General features: G+C 36.4%; 1 protein-coding gene and 1 long non-coding RNA gene across 3 annotated transcripts in view; one reads left to right on the top strand and one right to left on the bottom strand.

The window, feature by feature from the left end:
• Window positions 1-18832, top strand: part of LOC309662098 — a 306967-nt gene that overhangs the window by 181403 nt on the left and 106732 nt on the right. The window lies entirely within an intron of this gene.
• CLOCK (clock circadian regulator) overlaps window positions 190-18832 on the bottom strand; it is a 67144-nt gene continuing 48501 nt past the window's right edge. The window contains exons 15-21 of one of the 2 annotated variants that reach the window (XM_082464477.1): window positions 18483-18583; window positions 17857-17946; window positions 14713-14865; window positions 13661-13870; window positions 12705-12910; window positions 8245-8500; window positions 190-5470 (exon numbers count right to left, since the gene is read on the bottom strand). In XM_082464477.1, coding sequence (XP_082320603.1) covers window positions 5291-5470; window positions 8245-8500; window positions 12705-12910; window positions 13661-13870; window positions 14713-14865; window positions 17857-17946; window positions 18483-18583 — 1196 coding nt within the window. In that variant the 3' untranslated portion in view covers window positions 190-5290. The remainder of the gene's footprint in view (window positions 5471-8244; window positions 8501-12704; window positions 12911-13660; window positions 13871-14712; window positions 14866-17856; window positions 17947-18482; window positions 18584-18832) is intronic. The other variant, XM_082464478.1, reaches the window with a different exon arrangement.

Here is an 18832-nt window from a genome sequence, read left to right as displayed (position 1 = left end):
TTAAAAACCACTTTCTAAATTCTCCCATAAATACTATTTTGATTGTCACTTAATGCAGCACCTCAGTATTTGCTGGTGGTGGTGGTGATGGACTTTCACTTAATACCTCTTCATAAACTATTTCACTAAAGAACGTTTCCCTAGGAAAACTCAGGCAGCTTACAAAATATTGTTAAATACTCAAAAACAGAACCTGCAAAGTATTATTTTATTTAACAAAAACAAGGAATGTAGTGTTAAATTATGACATGGGGAAAAAGTATGCAAAACAGTCACATGGAAAGTGTTTTAATTTTTAATATCCACGTTTGCTTAATTTCTTGTGAGCTGTTCAGTACTGTTTCAAACATCCTGAATTAATAACTGTACCAACAAAATTCATCCCCAGTGTTTCCACAGGAGACATTAAAATATGACCAAATTATTATTTTTTTTCCTTTTCTTCAACCAAAGTAGTCTTTCTCAGTCCTTTTTGTGCAAAAATATTACAAGAGCAATTCAAATGGAAACACTGAAATGACATGCCAACATTTCAGAGCACATTTAAAACACCCAGAATAATTCTTGAAATTACTGTATTCTAAAATATGACTACCAATCACTTTTAGGTTAGTTCTATACATCTATTCACACTGATGCAATTCTCCTAGACCTCTGAAAATAAACAGGCTCATTGGTCTCTTTTGGTGTCCACACAATAGGCAAGATAGGTTTACAATAGTGTCTAAATGGAGCTAGGCATCCACAGTCTCTCGACTCCACCACATTCAAAACAAAAGTCAAAGTTCATTTGGCTACCATGAAATCACTCCCATAAACCTACTATGGTTCACCGGATCTAAACATTTCTCAGAAATGTGTCATTTAAAAATTTCACCTAAGTGATGATTTGGGGATCCTTTAGAAATGGTAATATCTAAGATAATAAACTTTATCAAAATGAGTAATTGCAATAAAGTGCTTGTTACCTTTCAAAATGATGCTTTTAGACTGTGGTGTGTTGTCTGCGAAGTGTGTGCTATTCCTATATAAAGGATCCCCAGGCATGAGAGTTGGGTCTTCTCACCTGTCTCAGAAAGCAGCAGCACTATCTTTTGGTAGGCTGACAATAGGCACGTTACCCATGCGGATGAGGCTAAGCTAGAGCTATGGCCAAAGGGGAAGGAAGTACATTAGAAAAGTGGGGAGGCATGTGAAGGGTTCCTATTATATTCATAGTTATATACAAATATATTAAATATGCTATAAAAATAGTCAACTCTTTTCCTTTGCAATTACTTCAGAAGCTCCTTTTAGAAGAATGCTCACCCACCCCAAACAAAAGACTCTTTTTCTCCAATCACTATAAAATGGCAAGTGCCTTTGTGCTGTTTCTTTTCCTCTGTTTAAAAATTCCAATCAGCTTATTCCTGGCTAGACTCACTCAGCAATAATAATATCCAGTGTTTATACCTTCCAGCACTGACTCCCGAGGGACTAAGAACAGGGTCACAGACATTGGAAAGGTTATAGACTTGAATGAGTTTTACACAAATGTTCGTCAACAAACTTTCCATTACCAGAGAAATATAGGAAAAGAAAACAAGTAGAAATGAGCAATACCAGAGCAAAATGCTATCTGCAGTCCACTTAAAAAAAAAAATAGGCTACCTCAATGTCGTGGAGACATTTTAAAACACGCTGAGTAACTTCCAGTTTAAAATAATTATCACCTGTCTGTGTAGAGCCGGCAAATAGAGTACTATTTTAAGGGGCCCCTTCCTAAGGCTTCTTGAACAAGGGTTCATCTCCCTTCAACAAGCAGTGCCCTTAACTAACTGCAAGCAGACCACTTTAAGGCAATGACTAACAGCCCAAGCACTTCTGAAGAATTACAATAACACTTTCACGAATCTACACTGAGAATTCTACAACAAACTATTCAAAGTCACTGGCATCCTTTTATTACTAGTACATTCCTAAACCAGATTTACGTGACAAAGCAGAGCACAGGACTCAAATTATCCCCTCAACCTGGGACAGAGTTGGGAGACTGAACTGTAGTATTTACTCACATGCTACCCCCATCTTCCCCCATATTTGCTTTTCTGCCAATCTTTTCACTCAAAAAATGAAGTGCTTTTGAGTGTCTTGGTTCCGGTTTGACACCACTCGCGGCAGCAACTGTATTAATCCTTACAGCCCTCGCTGGTAGTTGTTGAAACAACAGTGCCCCACCCAGTGCCACAGCAGTCCAAAGAAGGTAACACCTAATGACTGCCACCCGGAATAAAGTGTTTTTTAAGAAAAACTGAGTATCTGTGAGTGTAAAGCAGAGGGAAGATAAGATTTTTAAGTAGTTGAAAGGTGTTCCTATTTGGTACTTTTTCACGACTTAGATTTGGATTTTGATTAACAACTTTGGCTACAGAAATGAATGAAGAACAGGCAACTGCTGAATCTTCATCAGAATGCTCCAGTCTCAATTCATGGAGGAGGGCACAGGGACTGCTTTGCAGCCCGAGTTCCAGGGAACCAGGAGGAAAACAAAGTTAAAGGAGGAGCTGAGAGGCAGCTACTAGCTCTTCTGATGCAACACTTCATTCTGACAGCAAAAGACAAGCAGCCAGCTGCTCCTTTAAGTGTAGCAACCAATTCTAAGCAGGAAAAAAATGAGCTGTGAGGAACAGCAGGAACTGTAAAGCAAGATCTTGTCTAATTTTCTTTCCCAAATATTTGTGAGGATGGAAAAATGCTTGAAGGGACTGGTGGAGGAGAATGTGCATAAACAGTCTACAGATTTACCCTGCGGCTTGTTTTACACTTTGCTTGTGTTAACCTAAGTACACAGTACTCACGGTTCACCGTCTTTCTTTTTACATATGGGACTTAGAAAATAAACCTTAATATAACAGTTCATCATATCTTTTGTTTGCTAAATCTGTACCACTACATATTGCCAATAAATAAATGAGGCACAACTCAGATATATATGGAATGGCATGATAAGGTTAAGAAAGGCAATTTGAAAGGGGAAAAAAATACTGTTGCCATACTCTACAACATCAATGTTGTCCACGTGTACATATGCTCAAGTACACAGATATTCTGACATTTATTCTTGACATTCATGAGAAAGTCAGATGATCATTTAGCTAGAAGAGGAGCTCCTTGATATGTTAATTACTGATTGGCATTTAGTAACACTTCTTTTGTAGAAGGGTAGGTACCAAGTCTCTTTGGTTGTTTTCAACGTTAATTTTCTAGTTTATGTGTGGCCAGGCATGGTTTTCTACAGAAAGACAAAGTACACCCCTTAAGGATGATGGCAAAGCTGAGAACAGAAAAGTCTTAGGAACCGACTGAGAGTTCCCCTGACTCCTTTATCTAGCAATTCTGTACCAGATTATGTTCATTGCTGAAATCTTTTCTATTTAACAACCTCAATTCTGTTACACATTTTCTTTTAAGGTCAATTTTGATTTATTATAGCTTGCTGTCTTCCCTTTCCTCAGTAATAATTTTTGATATTCTATTCTAGTAAGACATTTTCCCATTAATTTTCCTTTGTTCTGTAGTTATAAATTTAATTATTAGTACCATAAAATCTATAAAATGCTTTTTTTTTAATGTACGTAATTCTGGTTGGAACTTACTACCTTTAGAATGTATTAACAAATGAAACCTTAGTTCATGTTTATGAAGCATGTGAGCTACAATATTCTAGTGCTGTAGTGAAGGCAAAGCCAATTCCTACCCCTTCTTTTTTCTTCACAGGATTTTAAGATCACATTGAGCAAATATTTACTGGTAATTCCTAAATGACTACATAGCTTTAAGGAAAATGATGATTTAGCAAAACAACTTTGTGATCACATCAGTAACTCTGATGTATCATTAGGATGTCATCTTTAATTTCGAAATTATTTGTACCTCTAAACCAAGAGACTCAAAGCAGTCTTCATTAGAAACTTAATGGCACTGACACCCACATGCTATTAAAAATGTACCAAGATTTCAAAACTGCTACTGAAACCAGACGATGAGTTCAAGATGGTGAGTTATCACCTGAATCAAAATCAAGGCACTATGGGTTGTTTTTTTTTTTTTTTTTTTTCCTCAAATAACCCTGAATCATTTCTGACTAAAAGAAGCATTGAAATTGTGGGGATAATAAAAAGGTTCCAACAAATCCTAAAAGTTAAAATTCCCACCAGTGAGAACGTTAAAAAGTGCCTAAAATATTTTGTGTGCAAATTCACTCCTATAACTGAAACATTCTTGAAATTACTTTCAGGCTTGTTAAAAACCATTTACACAACTATTTCCAACTATGAACTAGATCAAAATATGTGATCAAAACTCCCAACCATCTTAAAATAAAGCAGTGCAAATCCTATTTTCAAACATAATTGAAAAATAATGAAATGAGGGATATTTCTGAGTAACTTGAAAATCCTGTTTCAAATAATTTAACCTGAAAAAAAAAATCCATTCCCAGCAGCACATCATATCTCACTGAACAAACTGTGACATCACAGCCAAAGTATGAACAAAAAAAGACTTGTGCCCCGGAAAACTGAAGAGAACACTACTGTATGGTAAACAAAAGGGAAAAGAGGATGTATTAGTTTGCACATGGTGTCAGAATCTAAGGAAACGTACTCATACCTAAAGGAGGAGATAATGCTTTCATGCAGCATACAAAATGTTTTGCTTTCTCTCCTTTTATCCAGACATATACATAATATTATTTTTTACAGCATCTGTACATAGAGAATTTAAACTCACACAACATTCTGAAATTAATTACTATTCCGTCATTATCCGAAAAGGGAGAGGGGGTTGGGGAAGGGGGCCTACTGAGTCTACTGGACTGTCTTCATGGCATCATTGTAAGCAAACCCCTGACATGGCAGTGGTGTATCCTCTGTAACACTTGAAAACAGGCACAGAACCACTCAAAGTTACTAACATTGTTAGTGCCTTTCTTATTCACTGGAGGTCATGTTTCATAGCTGAGTTTCTTAACATTTGGCAATATACTCTTTTTCCATCAAAAAATATCTGGGCAAGTAAAACACTGTCAGAATTGGCTATGGCCCTATGATCATCTCCTGCTGGCTGGTATTTAATGCACATCCGCAGCACGAGGCAGCATTTTCTCTGCTAACTAATTCCAGGAACTAGAACACTCAATACTGCATCTCATGAAACCACTGGAACTTTTCATCCTATCCTGAGATCATCCAAGCAACTCTTTTATGGGCCACCCCCTTCCTCCCTTGAGGGCAGAAAGGAAGCATGTGTGTTACTGTGGTTGAACCTTGGAAGGATCAGTCAAACTGTCAGTCCTGCGCCGATTCAGTTGCTGCTGTTGCTGAGACTGGTGTTGCTGGTGATGTGATTGAGGGAAAGTGCTCTGCTGTAGTGGAAATGCAGCAGAGAGGATAAGCTGAGTTGAAGGGTTCCCATGGAGCAATCTAGAAGTCTAAAAAAACAAATGGATTATGCAACACTGCTTTACCCCCACTATACTGTCTACATTAAGATTTACTCAACTTTTCCACTCTCCGCAGGAACAAAATCTGTACATAAGTTTTGCTTTCTCATTTAAAAATAATATTTTGGAAAATGCTTATGAGGATTTCCCTCTTCCTGAAAGTATAACAGAATTTCATTTTTTAAAAGGAAGCTGAGCTAGAGGTTTTATGGTACAGAAAGCAATCTATGTCCTGAGACAAACCACACATATTCTTTCACTTTATATGTCCTAAAGACCACGTTTTAAACAGATGATACAATTTAAGCATCGCTAAGAGCATATGAAACATGAACATTCTGAGGTCAAACAGACAACGCCTTCTGCACAGGCTTTTTGATTGGTGACAGCAGCAGTTCAGTGGCCAAGAGCATGGGCCCTGAGGCACACTGCCTGGGTTCAAACTCTGGCTGCCCCATTTACCAGATGTGTAACTTGGTCAAGCTATTCACATCTCTGGGCCTCAGTTTCTTCATTTACAAAATAAGGATAATCACAGCACCTCCCACATTGGGTTTTTGTGAAGATTAAATATTAAGATTATTATTATTTAAAAGTACCATAAAAATGAGGGCAGGCAAAGTTAGAGACTTATGTCCTATAAGTAGCAGTATGATGTAACAAAGAAAAAGCAAAACAAAAAATGAGCGTGCAATCTGAAGTCAGAAGCCCTGGCTTTGAGTTTTGCTCTGCTATTTATTAGCTGTGTGGCCTTGGGCAAGTGTCAAGTCCATGAACTTCAGTTTCTTTTGCCTAACTGCTCCTTCTGGAGATATAAAGGAAACTAGCCAAAAGAAAGTGCAAGTCTTTCCTCACTACTGACAATACATCTTGATGCAGGGTTCATAATTTTAAAATGGAACTGTGATGGGTGATTTCTGAAAATGTATATGAAGGACACCTGCACACGCACACAAAAGGACAGTTCTTTGAAACTTTAAGGCCATTAAGCTTTGCTAAGGACCTGGAGACATTTTCTTTTTCTCTTTGTTATTAGGAAAAGCTTTTGTAAGATAAACAACTCAGGATATTTATGAGCCTTACAGCGTTACAACAGAGGTACACTTTGGAACTAGGTGTTATATAACCAGAAAAGACAAATTGTTTATTTCTATCTACATATGAGTGTATTTCTAGAGGGTATTGCCTATCTTATTTCTTTAGTGGTCCCATGTCTTTGGAATGTTTTTTTAGAAGTGGAAGAGAATGTTCATTCTTTTAAGAGCCCTCGTTCCCTGAGAGACTTAGAAAACTGAGCTCTTAAGGCAAGTCTTCTCCCTTTCTAAGCTTTTGCTTAATTTTCATTGAATACATTTCCCCTAGAGAATAGTTTATAACTTATTATAAATTCTTGTCATTAATTCATTTGTAACAATAGCTAACCCAGTCATTAATGGCTGCACTACAGGCTTAAGGTCTAAGGGGTTGTATGATTCTCAGAGATATTTAGGCAACTAACCTCTTTTAGTTTAGCACATCACCAAGTTCAGAATTATATTTGTACCAGAACACCAATGGCGATAAATTAACACTGTATTTATGTCTGAGTATACAGTATAACACTGAATCTTCTAATCATACCATATGCTGTATAACTTTAAAACTGATGATATGTGCCTGGCATACATGGAATGGTAACCAGCACAAATCTAGGTTTAGTCTACATTCAAAATTGCTGGCCTTTTAGACCAGTAAGGAAAAAGCTGGATTTCCAGATGTCATAGTCTGCTACTGTGTACCCCCAATGAGGGTACTGAGGTCCAGAAATTTGTCCTGCTGACTTCTTTGCTGAGGATCCCGATCTAGGCGACTTTGTTCTGCACCCTTTAGATAAGTAGATTCTGTCTGATGTACCCACATGAGATCTGTGTCTGCATTTTGGTTAATCTGACTGTCTATTAATACATTTATCAAGACAGTGGTCATAAAATAAAGCTAGTTATGTGCCTTATACCATACTCAGTGATTTGCATGCTTCTTTTACTCATGAGATATTAACTACTAGCACCTCCATATTACAGATGAGGAAAGTGAATTTAAGCAAGTTGAGTAACCTGCCAAAGTTCACACACTATGTGGTACAGCAGTGACTCAATCTCAGCGCAGCCTATGCCTCCACAGTATATATCTCCTCTGATGTTAATTTATTACCAAAAAGTTACTATAAAATTTAATCCAATAAAATAATTTAAGATAATGCTAAACTAATTTTTTAAAAAAATCCCTTTCAACACCTCTGCCCAAATTAATTTATTACCAAAAAGTTACTATAAAATTTAATCCAATAAAATAATTTAAGATAATGCCTAAACTAATTTTTTAAAAAAGTCCCTTTCAACACCTCTGCCCTGTACAGAGTACAGCTTGATGGGCCACTAGGAAAACAAGAGAAGAGAGAAAGGTGCCTTTGCTTGAATTCCAGAAACTCTAGCCAGAGAGAGCTCTATGTAAAGTACCTTGATATGGGCAAGAAGCAGCCACTTACTCTATCCAGCAGTTCAGACAGCGGATTATCTCCACAGCAAGGTTAAAGGTTTTCCAAAGACAGAACAAGAGAAGAAAAAATAGCCAACTGGGATAAGCTTTCTGTCTTCATATAAATTTAAGTCGTACAATGAGCCTTTATGGACTTCTCAGATCATTTAAAAAATGTTCCTTTAATCCCTGATTTCACTCCATAGAAGTAAACAGGTCTGGGACAGCTTCCCCACGGGGAGAATTACCTGTAAAAACTGCTGCGGCGGCTGAGCCAGCTGCGCCTGCGGCGGCTGCTGAACTGCAGGGAGCTGCTGTTCCTGGGAACTCTGCTGCTGCTGCTGCTGCGTGACTGGCAGCGTCTGTGACTGCGGCGCTTGTGGAGCAAAGGTAGGGTAGGCAGTCACCACCTGACCCATGAGCATAGCGCTGGGCACCACGACCGCCCCGCAGGCTACAGGAGCAGTTACTAACTTGGTCACAAGCTGCTGACCTTGAGAAAATCTGTTAGGAGGAAAGAACGGGAAAGGGAGTCAGAAGTACAAGGTATACATTATGAAAGGCAGTGGGCTGAACATTTCTCTAAGATAATACCCATGATATTGCCAATGAACTGATAGGGTATAACTCTAAGATAATACCCTTTTAATACTGCCATATTAAAAGCTGTACGTTCCAATTTTCTTTCATGTTTTTAAAGATTCCCTTTGGGATATCAGTGAAACAAAAATGTGTAGAGCAAAATGAAGTGATCACAAACAAAAACACAAAACTTTTTTTCGATATCCAAATGCAAAAGAATGAAATTTGACCTTTACATCATATATAAAAATTAACTCAAAATAGATTAAAGACCGAAACATAAATGTTGAAACTATGAAACTCTTGGAACAAAACATAGGGGGAAAGTTTCATGACACTGGATCGGGCAATAATTTCTTGGATATGACACTAAAAGCACAGACAACAAAAGAAAAAATAGATAAACTGTACAACAAAATTAAAAACGTTTATGTACCAAAGGACACTATCAATACAGTGAAAGGGCACTCCACAGAGTGGTAGAAAATATTTGCAAATCATACATCTAATAAGGGGTTAATAACTAGAAAATATAAAGCAATCCAACAACGCAGCAACAAACACACACTCTGATTAAAAAATGGCCAAGAGTCTTGAATAGATATTTCTTCAAAGACGACATACAAATGGTCAATAAGCACTGAAAAGAGGCTCAACATCACTAATCATTAGGGAAATGCACATCAAAACCACTAGGAGATACCACTTCACATCCATTAGGATGGCTACTATCAAACAAAGTGTTGACAAGGGTGTGGAGAAACTAGAACCTTTGTGCACTGTTGGTGGGAATGTAAAGTGGTTCATCCACTATGGAAAACAGTATGGTGTTTTTTCAAATATATTAAAAATGTAACTACCATATGATCCAGCAATTCCAATTCTGGACATATACTCAAAAGAACTGAAAACAGGGACTCAAATAAATACTTGTACACCCATGTTCATAGCAGCTATTCAAAACAGTCAAAAGATGGATACAACCCAAGTGTGCATCAGTAGATGAATGGATCAACAAAATGTGGTAAATATATTACAATGGAATATTATTTAGCCTTAAAAAGGAAGGAGATGCTGACACATACTATAACATGGATGAACCTTGAGGACTTCATGCCAAGTGAAATGAGCCAGTTAGAAAAGACATATGTGATTCCATTTATATGAGGTATCTAGAGTAGTCAAAGTCACAGACTTATGTGCTTAGAAAGTGGAATGGTGGTTCCCAGGAGCTAGGGGGAAGACGAGTGAGGAGTTATCGTCTGATGGATACAGATTTTTAGTTTGGGAAGAAGAAAAAATTCTGGCGATTGATGGTAGTGATTGTCACAATGGTGCGAATGCACTCATGTCAATGAACTGTAAATGTGAAAACAGTTAACATAGTAAATATTATGTTATGTATATTCTACCACAATAAAAAAAAATTTAACCTGTTAAAAATATCAACTTTTTTCTTTTTATAAAATTACTAGGTACTTGGGAGGTAGGTATATGTGACACATGGTTCATTTTGCTAATCAAAATAAACTTAAATCAAACTAATCAAAATAAAGCGGTCAAAAAAATAAAAATAAAAAATAAAGCGGTCATAAGGGAATTTTTTAAAAACTCTCTAGGTTTACAGATGTTTACATTGCAAGTTGTATCTTATAAACATAATTCAAAACTAAATGACATTCTGGGCTTCCCTGGTGGCGCAGTGGTTGAGAATCCACCTGCCAGTGCAGGGGACGCGGGTTTGAGCCCTGGTCTGGGAAGATCCCACATGCCACGGAGCAGCTGGGCCCGTGAGCCACAATTGCTGAGCCTGCGCGTCTGGAGCCTGTGCTCCGCAGCAAGAGAGGCCGCGATAGTGAGAGGCCCGCGCACTGCAATGAAGAGTGGCCCCCGCCTGCTGCAACTAGAGAAAGCCCTCGCACAGAAAAGAAAGACCCAACACAAGCCATAAATAAATAAACAAAACAAAAAGAAAAAACAAAAAACTAAATGACATTCTAACAGTACATAAAAATACACTCAATTTATCAATTTATCAAGGAGCAGAGTACCCACCGTGTTACAATTCACTAATATTCCCTCCCACCCACCTTCCTTCTTCCACAGTCTTTAGTAAAAGGACAACAACAAAAAACGATGCCTCTTCAGGGAGCAATATTATTTCTATCTGCCTTTTCTGTGAGATGAAGTTAGTTTCCAACACTGGTCATCACGGTGAGGAAACTGAGACATGACTCTACCGTCGATTTAGCATGACACAGCTGCAATTACAAACTGTTCAAAGCACATAACTACGATTAAACTTAGCACATATACATACTTTATATGCTCCACAAGACAAAATAAATCTATTCTGAATCCATTCCAAATCTTAAAAATAAAATACTGTATATTATATACTTCAGGACCAAATGCATTATTTAATGCAAAAACATATATAGTAAAAAATTTACCTATAAAGAAAGCCCAAAGAAACAAATAACATTACAAAGTGGCTTAATCATAGAAGTGCTAAGCACTAATTTCTCTGTAATCTTAAAAGTAATTAGTATCTGAATTGTCCAACTGCCCACTGGTATACTATGAGACTACCTCATCCCTCTCTGGCACTAAAAGAGTCTGCAATCTTCCTTGGCTTAACTTCTGTGGCTTTGTATATACTCCTACCTTTGCCTAGAACACCCTCCTGGACTCCCTGCCACACGCATATCCAAAGCCAAGCTCTTTAAGACTCAGGTCAAGTATCTCCTCCCTGAAGCTTTCCCTGACCACACTCCTCTCTTCGCCTGCTTGCCTCAACACATAAAACTGCTCACTTCCTCCTTTCTAAAGGCCTAGTAAGGATTTATCACATCAAACAATACTGATTATTTACCTTTCTATGGCTTTGACTAGTCTGATCTTTCTCCTGGGATAAAGAATGTGCCATACTCATCTAAGTAGGCACTCAAATGTTTGCTTAAGTATGTTTTTCCCCCTTCGAAAAACAGTTGTCTACAAATAATTGCTAAATTGTGTCCTCCCAAATGCATGTCAACATTCTACATTAATGGATTTTCCCTCAGGCTTTAAAACTAGTCCTCTATATTTCTGTGGAGCATATTCATAATACTTCCTTTCAGAAGTCAAAGCTGAAAGCTGGACTTTTTAACTTGAAGGAACTGAGTTCCAAAGAGAAGAAATGAGTTTCTCTCTGCTCTTATTGCTTCTGCAATCCTGCAGCTTCTTTAGTCTCTGGAAATTATTAATAGGACTTTAATAAAATCTATTACACAGTCTAATACAACAGCAAGATTTTATTATAAAAGCAGCAGCCTACTTATATTGTACTAAAATAAGTAAAAAATAAAATGTATTTAAAATATAATTAAGACTATAGAAATCCTATAGTTGTTGAAAGACTCCTTCCTAATATTCAAAAAGGGTATTTCTTCATAATATTTGTTTCTAAGTCAGCTATTCGGATGACTAAAATAAGTCACAGATGGCAGTTTTTCTAGAACTGCCCACAGAACTTTAGCGGAGTATACGTTAAAGCACTTGAGCTTTGAAATCAGACACCCAGGCTTGAATTCAGATACCCTTCTTCACTCCCTTAACAGCTATAGCCCCTTGACCAAATCATTAAAAACTCACTTTATTCTTACCTGGGGAATAAAAGACGCTAACACCTATTTTTTTAAAATAAAAATTAAATGAGATAATATATTTGGAGCATTTAGTACAGTACTTAACAGAAATCAAGAAAGGTGGGCTACTCTTACTCCGTAACACGTATAAACCATGGTAGCAAACACCCTGACCACTGTCACTACACTGACAACTCACAGCATCTGTATTGAAATGATAGAAGTTTTATAGTGATATAGACAAACCCGATTATAAAACTTGTGTAACAGTGTGCTGTAGAATTTGGATTCTACAATATTTGTTAGCACATTTCTGAACAAAACGAAACTTCTTGTTACTCTTTTATTATAAAGTCCGTAAACAATGGATACATTGTGTTTTTATTTCAAATTCAAGAGTGAGCAACAAATTAAAATCACGTTTTTAAAGATCAAAGTATTGTTTTTTAATCAAACAATTTACATCTTTGGAATGACTAACGAAATATGACCACTACCTTATCTGTCTGTCCTGAGTGAATGTAGTTACTGCAGCACTCTGGGAACTGTTTTGTGGCATACTAGATGGAATCTGGACCATGCTTCCGGCCGTCGGCTGAGAAATCACCATAGTGTTATACAGTGGGGCTGTAAGAGTGCTCTGTGTCTGACTGGGAAGAGATGTTTGCTGACTGTGCCCGCTCAGTACATTCTGTTGATTCTGCTAGAAAAGAGAAGATTTTACAGATAGATTACCTGAAAAAAATTTATTCAGGAAGTATGATTCTACTACTCGTCATTCTAACAATAGTTGACATGACAGAAACAGAAGTCGCAGAACATATTCCTGTGGGAGAAATCAAGGAATAACTTGTAGTCATTGAGAATGAATCAGCCTTCAGTATCTTGCTGGAGGGTAAGCTATGACTTTTGAAAAGGAGCATGATCTTAACAGGGATGATATGAAACATACATGAAGAATTTCTTCAAACACCCAGAGTAGGTGACTGACATTACACATTTTTATATATTTCATTTGAAGTCTTGAGATTCATAATCACAGATGCACACCAATTACCAAAATTTCCTAGAATGCTGATTAAGCCATCACTGCCCTAACAATACACTCTTCACCTATGGTAACATATGTCCTAGGCAGACTCTTGCAAGTCAAACTTTTTTTTTTTTTAACACACAGAACTAGTCCGTATGTTCATTTTAAGCAAACTGCAAAATTTTTAAATGTCAAAATACTGAAAGCATTCAATTAAGCATTCAACAAAAAGCATTCAACAATTAAGAACAATTTTGCTCAAAATATTTTAATTATCACTCTCAATACTATAGTTTCTAATTATTACTATTAAAGTTTTAAATATGGTATTGTTCAAGATGAAGCTTTATTTTTGTTTTAGCAACACCATACATTTCAATCACTGAACACTCCACAGCCCACTGTACTCGATAACGTTACCTGACTTGATGTACTTTGTAAAGTCTGCTGTTGTATCATGTGCTGAGTTGTGCCAATGTGTCCAGTATTCATTCCACTTTGAATTTGGTTAGTCTGAACAACCTGGCTTTGCATATTTATAGGTGCAAGCTGCTGGATATTAGATGAATTTCCAGAAGAAAGTTGAACAGAACCAAAATTCAATCCAGGGGTTGATTGTTGTAAGAACATCTTTAAAAATAAAGATTACATTGAAATGATCTTTTTAAGTTAAAAAGAATGAGAGCATTAAAAAAAAAAACAGCTAAAAATTAACTTTAAAACGCAAGTAACAAGAAGACTAAGTCATTCTGAATGAACACTGAGCAATAAATAATTACTGAATAAAACATGATACTCATTTTCATTCTTCCAGTCACCCTAACCCTCTCATGTTTCTAATTGTCAGAAAAAGCGTTATAAATTTCAAAACCTCCACTTGTTTGACATTTTTACATGTTGGGGATTATTATATCAGCTAGCGTTACCCTAACTCAGAGCTACTCAAAGGTCTGTGCACTGGCAGCTCTGCATCACTCATCATTTGTTATTCACGGCATTAGATAGAAGCAGTCTTCACTTAAAGTTTCCTTTTACCAAAGTCCTAGTCTCCTTGGATAGACATAACTTTAGAGTGGCCTTGTTGGTTGACCAAATGAGACTAATTTGAATCACACCTACTAGTATGTTTTTTAAAAAATGATTGATTGATTCATAAATTCTGTACCTACATGTACCTAAAAGTCTATGTAAAGTATTTTGATGTTATGGGTTTAAAGCTTACTAAACATTAGCCTGCTAAAAGATGACTCTGATCTGGAGAAACAAGGATGCTGATGGAAACACTCTTAGGAATGAATCATCTTTAGAGACTGTTAATACAATCCTATTGAGTAAATAACCAATGAGTATTTATGGAACTAAACTGAGGAAATGTATCTTTTGCATCTCACTTTTAATTAAGAAAAGTCAATTTCCTAAGAAGCAAAAATGCAAATAGCATGCTTTGTTTGAATTCAAATGTAATAACTTACCTGAAGCCCCTGACCATGGACCATTTGAAGCTGCTCTTGAATTTTTCTTAGTTCTTCTTGTTGCCGATGAATGTTTGCCTCTATCATCCGAGTCCGTTGCTCCAACTGGTCTTTCAGATGCTGCATGGCTCCTAACTGAGCTGAGAACTGAAACTTAAGTACGGTGGATGGAAAGAGTGTAACATATTTTACAATCACTTCTCATAACTGTAAAATGTGAAACATAAGCAGTACATCATGAGCTAAGAATGTCATGCCAGTTATTAATATATTGCCTCTCAACTCCTAATTTACCTATCTTTGCTCGGCTTTGTGATACTGGAGCTGGACCCTATAAATATATCTCCTTAGTCAGCAGGCACAAGCAGTCCTGTCAGTGATGATGCTGGAGGGATGGTGCAAAGGGAGGTGCCTATCTTTCTGGTTCTGGTGCTTTTCCTTCTTGTTCTTAGGCCAATGGGTAGCATCCTAGCGAGTGTCATTAGCGCTCCAGCAGGTGGCTTTCCAGCAAGTCTCACTGGCATCCTAGTGGGCAGCTCCCCAGCAAATGTTACTGGCACCCCAGCAAGTGGCTTCTTGCTCTCCAGCCCTAGTCTGTGGCACCTCCGTGAGTGTGTGTACCATCCAGTGGCTACAGCCACACCTGCCCTAATGGGATCTGAGTCTCAGCCTGGCCTGGAAGAGCAGCAGTTCAGGAGGGTCGAGGGAGTCTTCCAAGTTGCTCCCCCTTGGCTACTCTCCCTTTCACTTACATTTAGTGGCTGCTCTCTACACCTGTTTTCCCTGTATTCTTTTGAATTCTCTTAACTGCTTTCAGTAGTTAATCCCTGTTACCAGTAATTTGTTATACTACCCCTGTTCAAATTTCTGGTCTAGCTTCTGACTAGATCTTGACTGATTACAAGATGAATTAATAACACTGGCTTTAGAAGACCTAGGTTCCTATTGCGGCACTACCACTTACTAGAACAAGTTACTGAACTTCATTTCTACTCTTTAACAACTGAAAAAGTAGCCTGCACCTAGAGTTGTTCACATCAAACTCTGTCATCCCTAGAATGCCCTCTTTGTGCATTAGAAAGTTACAAAAGTTATAAAAATCTGACATTAGAAAGTTGTAAAAATCTGACATAACCAACCATAATATTTTCGACTGAAATTGTTCTCAGACAAGTACAAAACCTAGGCTTTTAAAGACTAAGCGATTATAAATGAATGCATGCATACGCGAACGAAAGCACAGATATTCTACCTACAGAGTAAATAAGGATTTCAATCTTACTTATTTCTCTGTTTCACCTGAGTTATAGGCAGCTTCTATTTACTACTGCTTGAAACTTAGTCACATTTGTTGATTCACCACTTAAGCACGTTTACTTAATTCTAGGAATATTCTGCACAGGATACAGTATAAGAGCAGAAAGAATTTCACTGTATTGGAAATCTGTCTTAATCTTAAAATAGTCTCCTACAATTCATTAAAAGTGAGAAATGCCCGCCAAAAGCTTTTTTACTCTATCTTCAAAAGTTTGTATTGAGAATACTGAATATTACTTTTCAAAGTATACAACTCTGACTTCTGAAGTTGACAATACCAGATCAAATCATACATTAGATTACGCTAGGTGTGAGAAAACATTACAAGTTTAATACCCTCATGCCTTAATTTTTCATTATTTGAAATTTTATATTTATGTCATACAAATATATTTTAACTAAAGTTATTTATACCTTTAGGTAAACATTACATTGTCACCACTTAAAGGATTTCTATTAAATACAAATACGAAAATAAAAATAAACACAGAAAGCAGAATAATGGGAAATAAAATCATAGAACTAAGAGGCAGAGTGCTTGGCTTTATCACTGAATGAAATATGAGATTGGAATACTTATTAACATTTTTGACATAGTTGATACTATTTATTTCATGAAAATATTCCTTAACAATGTTAATACTGAATACTGCTTATTCAGTATCTTGAGATTAATGAACTAATAATATTGAAAATATGTCAAATATTTACATAAAAATTCTGTTACCCTTCAGAATAAAAAGCTTTTGAGGACTCAGTGCTGATAAAAACTACTGCAACTCCAGATACTATTTAATAATACAGTGCTGTTATAAATACCTTACACAATTATATGTTGCTAAAAGTCAAGATTATGACATTTAGGTAATTTATAGCACTGTCAATATATTTGTACAAGTGTCATAATATATAATAGCTATAGTTATATATATATAATTTAAATAACCACATATGATAAGGGTATTTTTAGAAAAATATTGTTTTTACCTATTGCTAACTATCATTATTTGAAATTAAGATACTGTTAAGATATCTTTAACACCAAACAGAACAGAAACTTCTGGATTATTTTTAGCACAACTTAGTAGTATTTTTAACGTGTCTGAGGCACTGAATGAGTGCAGTCATAAATTACATACAAGTTGTGAATTTATAATCAAAAGTGTCACTTTTGCAATACCTCTCCTTTGTCTTGCTGGTTTTTATATTTAAGCCTCCTCTGGGACTCAGTCCAAGTAACAATTCTTCCAGGAAGTTCTCTTTCACTTCCTCAGGCTGCATTAAGGGTCCATCTAATGTGCTCACATACCAAGCCTTCAGACCCTGAGCATAGACTACAGAACACTGTATTGTAGTTAACTGTCCTTCCCTCTAGATGTAATAAAGTCTCTTAGTACAGATATATTTACTGCCAGCACCTGCAATATCTGATAATACAAGGAACTCAATAAATGTCCTGTATATAAACAAATGGATGAATATATGAATTACTCAATTCTTCTACTATCTATAAGAAGAACAAAATGAACAGCTACATTTTATCTTTAATATCTTTCTGCCTATACTGTTTCTCAATAGGGATTAAACAGGATAGTTTTTTGTCGTGCAAAACTGTCACACACCCTAAAAGACAATTAGCACCCCTGGTCCTTGCTGACTAAAGGGTCAGTGGTACCCCAATATCACTGACAATCAAAAAATCCCCAGATATTCTAAATGCCCACAGTTGAGATTTACTGCACCTATAAGTATGTACTTTTAAAAATCTCCAGTAGCTTAAAAACAATTTATAATTTTAAAATACTTAACTGAAACAAACAGAAATACCTGGGACATGCCTTGTGGAACTGGTAGATTTGCAGCTTGAGACATCACTGGCTGTGTCAATGACTGACCAACAGACTGGGAATTCATGGACTAGAAGCAAAATAAAAAATAACACTGGGGTGACAACCATTCCCATACATGAGCACTTCCACCAGAAATATCACCATGGCATCTTTATAACGGAATTACAACTAGTCTCATACTTTTTTAGCTGAGTATAGGCATGTCTCCCCCCTCTAAACTGGAAATGCCTATTCCCTATTTATCTTTTTGTCTTTCAAGGCATCTGCCACATTACCTTGCATGGGCTCTCAATAAAAGCTGGCTGGACTTTACTGAAAGTGATTGGTATTTGAAATTAGATATAAAATGGCTCTAAATTATCAGTCTTCCATAACTGAAAAAAAGAAATCTAACATTTTACCTGAAAAATAATCAAAAGGACTGGTATGTTTGACAACTACTTCACAAAAAAATAAAGATCTTGAGTAAGTGTTATGTATCAACAACTATTTTGAATTTCATAGAAAGGGATAATGAATAAATGAATTTCTGAAGATTTAGATGATTTTTTTTTTCCCCTTTAATAAATCTTTATTCAGAAGAATACTACCTGAAGAGTTTACCTGACTACTAAATGATGACCTCCTTTGTGCCATCTTTTCATGAGCTGGTAAATGCTGTCTGGGAGGAGTGCTAGTATCCGTTGGGATCTTTGTAGGTGTAGCTACGGTTGGTCAACAAAAACAGAATAGCATTAGTACTTTATAAAATATAATTTTCAAAGATCAATCTCAAAATGCATTTCAGTGAATAAAAGTGGTTTTTGAGTTATTTTTCTAAATTATTCAATAAAAGTGAAGTCTATGACAACAAGATGATTCATTTTAATCACTTCTTAAGGACAAAGAAAATATCTGAAATAGGAAAACTTCAAATATAAAAATGGTTACTACTCCTGTAACTCAATAGTAAA

Source organism: Balaenoptera physalus (genome assembly GCF_965194825.1).
Source record: "Balaenoptera physalus genome assembly, chromosome: 5".
In the NCBI taxonomy this organism is placed as follows: Eukaryota; Metazoa; Chordata; class Mammalia; order Artiodactyla; family Balaenopteridae; genus Balaenoptera; species Balaenoptera physalus.
Note: the sequence above shows the minus strand (reverse complement) of the source record. Positions and strands in the feature narration are given on the sequence as shown.